The sequence below is a fragment of the Andrena cerasifolii genome, chromosome 10 (assembly GCF_050908995.1).
Source record: "Andrena cerasifolii isolate SP2316 chromosome 10, iyAndCera1_principal, whole genome shotgun sequence".
Classification (NCBI taxonomy): Eukaryota; Metazoa; Arthropoda; class Insecta; order Hymenoptera; family Andrenidae; genus Andrena; species Andrena cerasifolii.
In genome coordinates, this window is record NC_135127.1 from 4,900,647 (window position 1) to 4,913,941 (window position 13,295).

A 13,295-nucleotide genomic window follows, 5' to 3' on the forward strand; every position below is an offset into this window, starting at 1 on the left:
AGCGCGTAAACGTCGAAACTGAATTAGAATTCGCGAGTAGCGTTATTTCGACGGAAAGCGCCCGCCATGATTGTTTAATTGGGAGCCGTTCGTTGCCCGTCGGTGTTCCTTACCGTTTTCTCCGCCGGGCAAATTGCCTCGTTAATTTCCTTCGCCAGTGTATTATACGATTTAACGAACGGCTCGGCAGTGGGAACGTTTACGTCGTTCACCACCGCCGAGCGGTTGTGTTCCTCTGTTTCTGCAAAAATTGGCCACTAACGAAGCAGAACGGCGCCCGTAATCGTTGGAACGTCTAAAAGGCTAGTAACCTAGTTATCGAAGAATTTACGGTCGGATGCAAAAATATCCCTCTCCGCTTAACCAATTTGGCCGGAATGAAATATGAGCGTCTCTGCTGCAGGATGAAATAAGGAGAAAACAGGACCGCCGGCTTTTCTGTATAAATGTGGTTACACGCGTCTCAAATGACTCTTAATTTGTAGTTTGTACACCTGAGGTTTGCAATGCTCGCAGGTTTGATTAAGCTTTATTTGTTAATCGTTAGTTTATGAATGAATTCATTGACGATGGAGCCAGGACCGAATTAAGAGGACCTTTAGAGGCCCTAAGCACCTAAGGAGGAATTCTCGTCTAACAACCCCAAAAGTAACTGGTATTTAAGAATTTTTTTTGATAAAACTGTTGGTCATATTGCATTAAACTCTTTTGGGATATAAGGAGGCACCTTTAAACTCTTTGAACTTGCAGAAAATATTTATTTTATATCGTTCCTTCTTATTATTTATTAATTATTATTGTGGAATCTTGTCCACCTTGTCAACGATGTAAGTCCTGCTGGCGGGATGTGTAGCACCTATCACAGTCATCCGATTGCAAAAATAATAGAAGTTCCTTAAAGTTAGATAGTTTACGCTGGGATTGGTCTATTTTAAAGAAAAAAAATGAAAAATTGAAAGAGTTATAGCGTCTGAAAGGAAAAGTAAGTATTTCTGTTGACAAATTTTTCATGTTATTCTTTATATCGACGAAAAAAGTATTATAAATACAAATTAAAATTAAAATTTTCGGTCCAGTCCCAGCGTATATTATTTAACTTTATGAAAATTATCTTCTTTTTGTAATCAGATGACTGTGGCAGGTGCTACACCTGACGCCAACGTAGTCGAAGAGATTCCACAATAATTAATAAATAATAAGCAGGATCGACATGAAAAAAATATTTTCTGCAAGTTTAAACATGCCTCCTTATATCACAAAAGAGTTAAATGCAATATTAACAATAGTTTTTTAAAAAAAAAATCCTAAATTTCGGGGGCTGTTACACGAAAATCCACCCTTAAAAGATTCTGAGGCCTCCTTGTACAGGCTGAATTTGACTAAAAAGTGTTTCTAGCATTTCTATGGTACCCCCCTTTCTCCTGATGCGCTGAGCGCGTGCTTATTTTGCTAATTCGTTAATCCAGCATTGGATGAAGCTTATAAAACCCTGCAGAACAATTCTATGAAAGATACAAAATGCATTTAGAATGTTAGAGAATAAAAATTTCGAGTGCTTGGAGAACTGTAGTGACATCAAAAATACCAATTTCGATGGTAGTCTCAACTGTCACAAGTAGCTGGTGTTGGGTTCAATAGAGGTACTATTATTTCGAATGTAACGTGAGACATTACCACATCTTCACAGAAGTTAAAATTTGACCGATGCACTCAGTTTGAAACGAATGTAATACTATGAAACATCATTGTAATTCTCTTTTACACTTATTCACATTTGCTTTCAAAAGAATTTACTAGGAAACTTGTCAGCTGTGAATGTGGAAGATATTATTTGTCTCTTCAGTGTTTGCAAAGCTTATGTAACTTCCACCAGAATATATTTATATATTTTTGACAACCGTGAGACGATGTCGCAGTGAAATTATGTTAATATACTAGTTGCGTTAGATTCAGACAAAAATAAGTGGCGTTTAACAAACAGTGTAAATTTAACACACTTACTTTACATTTACATAATATCTTAATAATTGTGAACCTTCGTATTTTCACTTAATCATTAGTCTATATTCGTGCCACATTTTATTCCATTTATTCGCGCCTGCATTGTCGATATTTTAAACATATCACCCACAAATTATCAGCCTTTTACCGACGAACGCCATTAAGATTTTTGCTACACAGCACTTTCCTCGTTCCCTCGTGCTTTGTTGGTTTGCCTTATTATCATATCATTATTGTTATTCTAATTATTTATAGAGAAGTGAATCGTAATTGCGAAATATTCGGCAGAATTTACGGTGGAGCTTCGCATTCGGCAGGGAATTTGTTGTTGCGACAAGCGATCGTTGCGAATGCTCGTTTAAAGTTCAAACACCCTTCAAGTCACGCGATCAAAGTTATTATTCAAAGCGTCGCGACTAGTGCCGGCTCAAAGAGGCAGAAGTAACTGGAATCAGTTTAAAACGGAGCGGCACGAATGCAAACAATATTTTCGATATGCTAATAATCCTGAGCACGATGTCAAGATACATATATGCTCGTAGGACTGTGATCCAAATACTCATGCAACATTCATGAACCATCGCCCATATCGCTTCACCTTTTCAGTTTCCATGCAGTAAATCCTTGTCATATCGTATCTCTCGGCTTTCAAGCATTAAAGAACCTCCTCGCGACGGTTCTTTGAAAAGTGTGATTTTTCTCGTGCTGATTTGCAAGCACGTACATACATTCCCTTGCCATGAGAGCGCATTAATGTAACAACACGGAACAGACAAACAAGAAGATAGAAACGACAAATGGAGAGCGAGCCTGGCAGATAGACGCGACAGGGACGAATGGATCTTTAAGCAGAATTGTTTTCGATGAAAAAAATGTAGGAAGCAGAACAGTGTAGAAAGATCGCGGTGCAACCATAATGCGTGAATGTTCGTGGAATATGGTGTAGCAAATTGCATCGGGAAAAAATAGAGTAGATAATACTAAACGCACCGCAAAATCGACATTCTCGCGCAAATTTATTCAGTTGTAAATTTAAATACTCTATTGGATAATGTGGAACGGTAGGCTCTATTGTACGTTAATGGGATATTATTATTCAGTTTGATAACTCAAGCATTCAGTAGACATGTATACCTACGCAGTTTCTATAGTTTATAGTGACTATAAACTTCGTACGAATGAACAGTCGCTTTTACTCGGTTGACAAAGACTTTGGAAGTATGGGAGTTGTTACTTAATTAATCGGAATTAGTTTATAATCATTCGTTTCGTTTCAAGCTTCTCCGAATTCTTTTAACCCTCCGTGGTCACGCATTCCTATAATCACAAATTGTTCACTTGGGGTTCACTGCACCCCAACGTCATTTTTGAGTTTCCAGTTTCGAATTTCTGAATCTTTTAACTTTTCAGTGATAATTGTACATTCGCAATACTCCTACAATCATGCTCTAAGAGTATTTTTCTAGAAATGGAAATATTGATTTTGTATTTGAAAAAAATAGTTGTGGATAAAAGGGATTTTTAATGAAAAATCGCCACATTTCTAAATTTTATTGTTAAGGTTTAAAAATTTTGCAATACACCCCGTGTGACCATAAGGGGTTAAACGTCAGTCCAATAAAAATATTTGTAGGGGAGACCGGGGCTAAAAGTTCCGGGGGTAAGTTGTTCCGACGGCTCTATCTTCAAAATAAAAAGAGCGTTGTACTTTAAATTATTTTTTCCGTGTGAGTTGATCACGCCACTCTGTCGCCCACTTTAATAGCGTCCGCGACAGCGAATTGTGTGGTTGTAAGCAAGGACCTATTAGTCGCGTACCAGATAAGTAAAAATTTTTCTATCATTACTTTTTGGTATATTTCAATTATTTAACGTAGATATTATAGATTGAATCGTTCTTATGGATCAAATGACATTTAAGAACATGGTGTAATAGTGTTTATCGTTTGAATACATGTATAAGCAGAATAATCTTTGAAATTGCTACATGTGTCGGTAGGGGCTAGTTGTTACCGTGACTTGGGGCACGTTGGTACCGTAAAAACTTGCCCCGCCGCAAATAGGTCTGTGAAGATAGCACCCCCAAATTCGATTTTTTAAAAAAACTCAACGGCATTCGTTTGTCCTTCGTTTGCCCACGTTTGCCCATAAAAAATTTCGTTTGCCCACCCTTCAAAAGAAAATTATGGCAAAAGAAAATTTTCATCAGCACCCCCATGAAAAGATTTTAATGATTTGTCGGTGGGAAATGATTGTCCTTCGTTTGCCCACGTTTGCCCATAAAAAATTTTTTCTGCCCACCCTCCAAAAAAAGTTATGAACAAAATAAAAAATTTGTCTTCATCACCCACGATGAATGCATTTCAATTTTTTGAAAGAAGGATACGAATATACCCGACCTGGCCACGTTTGCCCACTCTCAGATTTCATTTGCCCACCCTCCAGAATTTAAATAAAAAATAAAAACCTCGAAAAGAAGGGTACAGGTGAAGCGATCGCGTTAAAGTTCGATTTTTCTAGAAAATATTATCAAAATCGTTTTTTCAACGATGCAGTCCGTTAGTTTAGATGTAGAAGAGATTTGCCCATGCATTAATTTCGTATGCCCACCCTCAAGAATCGAATTATTAATAAAGATAGCCAAGAAGTGCGGTGCCCGTTGAAGCGATCGCGTTAAAGTTCGATTTTTCTAGAAAATATTATCAAAATCGTTCTTTCAACGATGCAGTCCGTTAGTTTAGATGTAGAAGAGATTTGCCCATGCATTAATTTCGTATGCCCACCCTCCAGAATCGAATTATTAATAAAGATAGCCAAGAAGTGCGGTGCCCGTTGAAGCGATCGCGTTAAAGTTCGATTTTTCTGGAAAATAATATCAAAATCGTTCTTTCAACGATGCAGTCCGTTAGTTTAGATATAGAAGAGATTTGCCCATGCATTAATTTCGTATGTCCACCCTCCAGAATCGAATTATTAACAAAGATAGCCAAGAAGTGCGTCGTTGGAAATAATTCGAGAGTATCGCCAGACATCTGTTTACGTTTCGGCAGTGGCACTCGGCGCTGCGCCCCTTTAGTTAGGGTAGCAGCGCTGCGTGTCGTCATCGAACGTGCCGAAACGTAAACAGATGTCTGCGACACTCTCGAATTGTTTCCAACGACGCACGAAAGTCAGTCGGTCTACAGAGTTCGGGCGCAACTCTTGCGAGATCGTGCGTTCATTTACGGTTTGTGAAGTAACTGTGAGATTATATTATTTTCCGTTGTGCGATATCATTGCGGTAATTAGTGAAAGATGACTAGAAAACCACTCTGGTATTATTCTGCACATGCTGCAGATGTGTGAAAAGTGTGAAGTATTCGATGAGCGATACAAATTGAAGTGGATAACATGTCACCAAACACCTTTAACCTTTACGGTAAGAACAATCCATTTTGATAATTCATTCGGAAAAAAAACGAACGGAAATGTATTCGGTTTAACGGGTACCGCACTTCTTGGCTATCTTTATTAATAATTCGATTCTGGAGGGTGGGCATACGAAATTAATGCATGGGCAAATCTCTTCTACATCTAAACTAACGGACTGCATCGTTGAAAGAACGATTTTGATAATATTTTCGAGAATAATCGAACTTTAACGCGATCGCTTCATCTATACCCATTTTTTCGCGGTTTTTATTTTTTATTTAAATTCTGGAGGGTGGGCAAATGAAATCTGAGAGTGAGCAAACGTGGTCAGGTCGGGTACATTCGTATCCTTCTATTAAAAAGTTGAAATGCATTCATGATGGGTGATGAAGACAATTTTTTTATTTTGTTCATAACTCTTTTTTGGAGGGTGGTCAAACGCAAAATTTTTGATGGGCAAACGTGGGCAAACGATGGACAAACGAATGCCGTTGAGTTTTTCCAAAAATTCGAATTTGGGGGTGCTATCTTCACAGACCTGCCGCAAATGTATAAATTGTTTCCGCTGTGCTTTAAAATGCGAACATATGAATGAAAGGCGGAAAGGGACACGACTTCGATCGAAGATATGCGTAAAGATAAATAAAAACTGTCGCTTTTGGTTTTCTTTTAAAGATAATACATTTTTGTTGGTCCGAACCTTCATAAATAACCATTATTAATAAAATGCTGCTTTATTTCATTAGAAAATGAAATATTTCATTAAAAGGCAACTCTTATATCATAGTAACAACTTACCCCAATGCGATAACAACTTGCCCCATATAGGGGTAAGAAGTTCCGCTTCGATCAGCCACAAATAAATTACTTTCTATGGGAAACCTATTACAATATATTAAACACAAGCTTGAAATCAGAAGATATAATAAATTTAACAAGAAATTAGTCAATAGTGAAGAGAATAACTACATTATTTTCCAGTCATTTTTTATGTTTTATCGAAATCGGAACTTTTAGCCCCGGCCTCCCCTACCCATTTGCTCTAATACCAGAGCACCGCAGAGGAAAAATAAATAGGTAAAGCTATCCTTTCATCTCATTGAATATCATCTTAACCCTTTGACAGTCTAATAAAATTACAAATTTCGCTTTGAAAAGCGTATATTTTTTGTTGTAAAATATTTCCCTTTACGATAAAAAGTGGAAAAAGCATGTTTTACGAATACCTACATTTCTTCTTTTCTTTTTCTATTTTCTTATCCTTCTGCCCGTACCTCGAACAGGATAAACTGTCAAAGGGTTAAAGCAACTACTCTGCCAACTCCTTCCATCCGGACAGTTTCTTTCTTACTATCTATTTTACTGTATCGTCAGAAGCAATTGCGATCTGTCCAGCAATTAAAATTGTCAATTTCAAGTCCCCTTAAGATTGCAAGTGTTCATTAATTAAAAATTGTCAATTACACCAGTACAGTCATTGCCAGCAAAAAAAATGTCTTCGTGTTCCGCGGTTGCAATCGTACGGCTTTTATAACGAGTAGGTATCTCCTTGAGTCTAGTCTAGTATTCCAGCGACTACACGTTATTAAAACCAAACAGGCTTGAATTTTATAGCAGCCAGCCAATCAGGTCGCTCCATGTGTTGTGCAACTGCGTGCTTGATTATCCGCGGCGCGCCTTTGAAGCGTCTACGTTTCACGCGTCGTGTGGCAGCCAACTAATTACGCAAACAGCCCAATGAACCAGGGGAACAATAAATTAATACTCTTTGTGCCCGGTAATTAACAGTACAGCGATTAAATAAAATCAAATTCGGCAATTCGAAACAATCTACCAACGCGAATAACGACTAGGGGACATTCGGAAATTTCGAAGCTGTAAGACCATTGTGTTACAAATTCCTTTTTCAGTGTACCTCCGCCCCAAAATTTCGGATTGCTCGAAAATATTGAATACTACATTGCACAGATAGGGTAAGTAGGTGAAAAACCGGGGCGTTAAGGATAAAAGCTCATAACTTTGACATTATTAATGTAAAATTGAAATTGAAATTAGGATTCATTAGAATAAACTCTTTATTGAATAATAGTATATATCCATTTTTTTTTAATACAATAACAAATACAAGAAATTTACGATTTAAAATATGATCCGTTTTTACGGTTTCACCTGGGTGAAACCAGGTACCATACTAGAAACTGGCCCTAGCACCTAGAATTCGTCCAATTCTTCAGTCCCCCAACCAGGGCAGCCTTCGTGAGCCCACTTACAACAAACTGTACACTGCACCGAACCTTCATTCAATTTGGATGAAACATATGATTCTTGGACATAAATGCAAATGTCTGCACCGTCTTCGTCACCACTGTTCTCATTATCCTTCAGTATTTTATTTAATTTTCTGGCTTTCTTCCTCTTTAGTCGTAGCCCTTTATTAAGATTAGTTTAATTTTGATAACTTCCTCTCTTACGTTTCTTTGTTATACACATTTTATCCAAAACCGGGTACCCGATTTTACCCCGTACGGTTTTACCCCAGCATACAATTTTGTAAATATTACGAATTATCATCAATTCCAGGGCGAAGTACAAACAAACTGTCTTAGTTATTTACACTTTAATATGCAATAATTAACATAATTCACACAAAAAAAAGTACTTACCTGAACACTGTCAAAAGTGTAGAAGTTTCTTAACTAACGAAAATTAGATCAGAGCCTTCAAAAACACACAAGACGATATAATCTTATGCACGATTGTAAGAAGATCGTCTTTTGTTGATGAAACAAAGCACATCTTGACAATATGTAGCTGCAACGACGCGGGGAAATTTAAAGCCGTTTTAAAAATAATAGCACGTTTTACCCAGGTACTCGGTTCTGTCATAATTTCCCCTATGTACGTAAATACGGTGGTTAGAGTTGTGGAACGCAGGGGTGAATAAAGACATGGAAACAGGGGATTTATTTAAATTGGGTATCCATTGGATGTCCGCCTGAGTATTCGCGGATGGCCAGCCAGTCAATGGCGAATGTCCTGGTTACCGTAATTATCAGTACCGGAATCGCCCTCAGGGATTTTCTCAGGATTATGAGCGCTGTGATAGGAACTGGATTTACTCGAATTCATCGATGTTGGACATCCCAAATCCTTGAAGTCCTATTACCAAACTTGGTAGCCCTAGTAGCTATGCACCAATTCCGACTCGCACGCGTTTGCAACTAACAGTAATTGGACAGCAGCATCATCAAGAAGTCGGGAACATATACAGTAGACGAACTCCCCGTGATCATTAATTCGACTCTCTCGTTACACGGCAGTTGAGCATTTTAAGATCATTTTGAAAATCACTAGCACTTTCCTATGGCGGAGTAACTTCTGTTATTTATATATTACAAATAATAACACGTTGCAGACTAGGATGGAGCTTGTTTTTCAACCATGATAATATGATCTTCTTACCATCTGAATTTGTTCCTTTTTATGAAAAATAAAATCGAGTAGAATATGAGCACAATAATTTATCTGTACTTAGGGGTAGCTCAATGATGGTGAAATTTCCAACGTACAAGATGATTATATGGAAGGGCATGGGATGCTAGAAATTTTTTCAAATGCATTCATTTGCTCCTTAAGAAAAATAGAAACTGGGAAAAGGTATTATTGTGCCCCATCTGACGTATAATTAAGTAAAACAATTAGTAAATACTACCCCGGAAGCAGGACACAGACACTGCCTGATGTCTGAACCTCTATGAACAATAAATTTAATAAATTATCAAATATAAATGTAAATGTAAATGTATAAATTAAAATATGGCCATAAACATCAGAATGAATTGTCCAAAGCGATTATATAGTGTTTGTATATCTAAAGGAACGCATCAGGGTGGTAAGATAAATTAAAAATTATTTCCTTTTATTTAACTTCTAAGCTCCACCCTATTGGAGACTCTGAACAAGAAGATTCTACCGTTTTTTTGAACAACAGCGATCTTCATTGCACCGAAAGTTTTACTTAATAATACGTTAACAGTTTACAAAATGTTTTAAGCTCCAGTGTGAGTTTACCCGCAAAAGGAGCAGATCTTCAAAAGCTTCCATTTAGTGTGATATACCTTGGTCGGTGATATTAAAGCGTGTCTAAGCCAGCGACTTAAGAAACTAGAAATTAAGACCAAAAGCGAAAGAGAGAAAGATAAGAAAAGGAAAATATTAATTCTCGAATTATCTCGAGCTCTTTCCCTTCGAATATCGTCGCCAATATCCTGATCCCCTGTACACAAACATTAATCCCACAATTTTAATCGAGGAAAAAGCTTTTGTCTGTGTTCGAAAATAATTTCCCAGCAAAATTGCGGGCGCTACGTATGGAAAAAAAAGCGGAAGGGATTGAAACGATTTGTCTCTGTCTCAAAAAGTGCACGTGTTCTAACGAGGGGGACGTCTGCTGCAATTTAATTGGCCGCGACTTTTTTTACCGTTGGAGCGTTAATTAATTATTTTTGTTCGGCATCTTCTTGCTGCAGTTGCCGCTGCGCGCGGACCGTTTTATTTCCTCATTCTACTTTATTATCGTTTTCTTGCAGCGTCACTGTGCGACATGGTTTTCAACAGTGACTCGACGAAAACAGGAGTGGTCACGTCGCCGGGATATCCAAATCCTTATCCGGCCAGGACGCATTGTACATACGACTTCCAGGGACGAGGCAAGGAACGGGTCCAAGTGATATTCCAGGATTTGAATCTGTACCATACGTCAAACGGGGCGAAGGAGTGAGTTGATGCTTTCATTATACCCTCTACTTTTTTCTTCCTCCGGCTGTTTCTTGCGCCACGCAGATTGCGCTCTTAAAACTTTTATACGCGATGCATGCAATTGTGTAGGGAGTTTTGAGGATTTTTACCCGAGCCAGTTCTGCGGCTCACAACTGCGGAGTGATTTTTCAAAAGGACATGTTTCCATTTTTGGCTTTGAAGCAAATTTTGATGGCATCGCCTTGATAATGTTAACTTACATCCCCCGGTGGCACAAAACACTTCGAAATAGGTTTAGGGGAGACCGGGGTAAAGTGAGCACGACAAAGTTTGAGGTCGAATAAAATTTTTCCCTTTCAATAAAAATGCGTGGAAATAGGTTTATAATATAATTTAAACATTACTGTTGATAAATGACGAATAGCAATACTTAAAATGAACTTGGAGTATATTAAAATTTAAATTGAAAGAAATGATGCAAGTATCACTTTACCCCATGTGTGGGGTAAAATGAACTCCTATTTGGGGTAAAGTGAGATGCAACAAATAAGAACTTTGATTAAGGATATAGGTAAATATTAACCCCTTGCGCTGGAATGACATGTTTAGCGCGGCAGCTTCGGTTTTTTTTGCACCGTGGTTGACAAAAAATGTGATAGATTTTTCATTTTTTTGGGTTAGTTTCTGTTCCACCACGCCGCGTGATTTTCTAGTCAGCTGACAGGTTAGGATGTTGCGTACATCACTCGCGCATCTTTTCTTTGCAGCTCAGTTTACCCCGGTCACTTTACCCCGAATATGTACTCAGTGGAAAATTAATTATTTAATTATGTTGGGATTAATGTTTTCGCAAACGCGTGTACGTGTGTGTTTGTAAGCTTGTTTTAAACACGCAGAAAAAATTTGGAGTTGAAATAACACATTTATCACTCATTTATCCGAAAAGCTAGATGGAAAAGAAAACCAATCGGGAGTCTCTAAAAATTAATTTCTAATTTTTTAAATGAATTTACATTTTTCGTAATTATCATTCTTATATTAGATACATTTATTACGTTACCAAGATTTGTAAATTTATTCTTTCGTTGGAGAACAAATTACGGAAGCTCGTTTTAATAACACTTCAAATTCGTCACTAATTGTAATAAATAATTCAATTTTCGAAGTTGTGAAATTTCGAAACCCAATGGAATAGTTATAGCCGGTTTTAGAGCTCTACCCTTCAACGTACAAAAATAAATTCTGATTGAATGGATGAAAGCGGCAAATGAACGAGCGCTGCGAAAACCTAAAAGTAACGTGGAAAAAATAGAACAGGTAATAGCTTTGTGACAGGATTAAAGGTGAGCACGAAATACACCCGTATGTCATGCATCAAATAAATGAAATCAGATTTACAGATTTCTTGAAAATATTCCGGGAATATTGAAAAATATACACTGCCCGCGATTCATACGCCAGCTGCTATAAAATGGTGAAATATTTGAAGTTGTAATTTCTCGCGTTTTTTCCATTCAGAAATGTATCAGCTTTGCGTCATTGACAAAACATTCATGATGTATCAGTTTGAAACTCATATGCGTGTCCGCGAATGTAGAGTAGAAAGTTTAAGGAAGCAAAAATTAACGGAATATTATCCAGATATCTACTTAATTAATATGCAAATAATATAAATAATAATGGGATGGAGAGAAGCTTATTACCTCGTAATAGGAAAAGGAAACGTGGATATTAAAAATATTAGGAACACGTTTAATTAAAATCTACTTTAAAGTTAAATTAAAGGAGTTATAGAAAGGGATGCTGGCTTTTAGCGATAAATGATGTCGAAGGTAATAGTGAAAAACGCTGCGAAAAAGCACTTTGATGTCTGCTTAATTTCCTGTAATTAATTTTGGGCATGGTATTTACTAGGTAGCATCACGATGGGGATGTATTGCAGTAATCCTTACTTATGACCCAGTGTTTGTGTGTACAGCTTCTTTAAACATCGTGCTCTTCGAGTTTGAAAACTTACACTGCAATATCACAATTTCAAAACCCTTTCCTTACATTTCCCGTCGCCAAAGATTATTATTGCTTATGTTCCAAAAACGTACCCCCAAAATGCATATCTCAAATAACTTTTCGAATTGTTTAACACGGAGAGTCCACATGTATTAACTTTTTGCAAATTTTAAATCACCCTGTATCTTTTAACGAATCCAGGATTTACGGTCATTTAGTCGAATATCAATGTTGCATCTCATTTTGCCGCGTACCTTTAAAAATTTCCCGTCGCGTAGGCGCTGCAATTTTTTCCTGTTGCTCTCGTTACCAGAACGTGCTTACATTAAACGAGTAAAAGTTTATACGCCAGTCTAAAAAACGGGTAAATTTCTGGAACAGTGTTAATGAGGTTTAAACCATTCTGGAATTATATTCTGAACGAATGAATAATTGTAATCAGCGGCATAACATTCGACATATTTTAATGCCATATCGAATATTATTAACAATTTCACTCGTCCTTTTAATTTTAAGGCAGTAACCGTGTCATGAATATACTAAAAATGTTATTTTCTCTTTCTCGTCTCGTTAATTTTGGTGCGTCTGATTTGTGCTAAAATTGCGAGGCGAGAGATTTGAATCGAATAATTGTTAGATAAACTGAACGAAATTTACACAACCAACGAATTCATCACACAGATTCTATCCGACGCAATCAAAGTAGTCGACTCTGTAAATATGTTAATATACCAACGCCAAATTTCTCTGATATTCACTCCCCATTGGCTTACGAAATGTTAATTCAGCGTGTCAAATACCTGTGGAAAGTTCGCGGGCATCTGTCCCGTGTATTACGCGCACGCAACTCTGTTCACCATTTTAGGAAACGTGATACACCTATTTCGCAGCTCGTTAAAGTTATCGCGTTGTTGAAAATTTTGATTTCGTTGACGGTGAGGAGTTTAAGTAGGAAGTGCTACTCAAAGCACTTCAGTTTCAGGGGTAGCCATTTTTGAATGGTCACAAAGTTTAAGGGTGTGCTCCCATGGGGAGGGGGACTAATTTCTTTTTGATTACATTACCTTAATGTTTTACGCTTCTAAAATGTAGCCTTCAACTTCCAGACTTTTATCACG

General features: G+C 37.3%; 1 protein-coding gene across 1 annotated transcript in view; it reads left to right on the plus strand.

Annotated features, from left to right (window-relative positions):
- Positions 1 to 13,295, plus strand: part of Sol1 — a 696,665-nt gene that overhangs the window by 596,277 nt on the left and 87,093 nt on the right. The window contains exon 9 of the mRNA XM_076822532.1: positions 10,002 to 10,188. Within this exon, the coding sequence (XP_076678647.1) occupies positions 10,002 to 10,188 (187 nt within the window). The remainder of the gene's footprint in view (positions 1 to 10,001; positions 10,189 to 13,295) is intronic.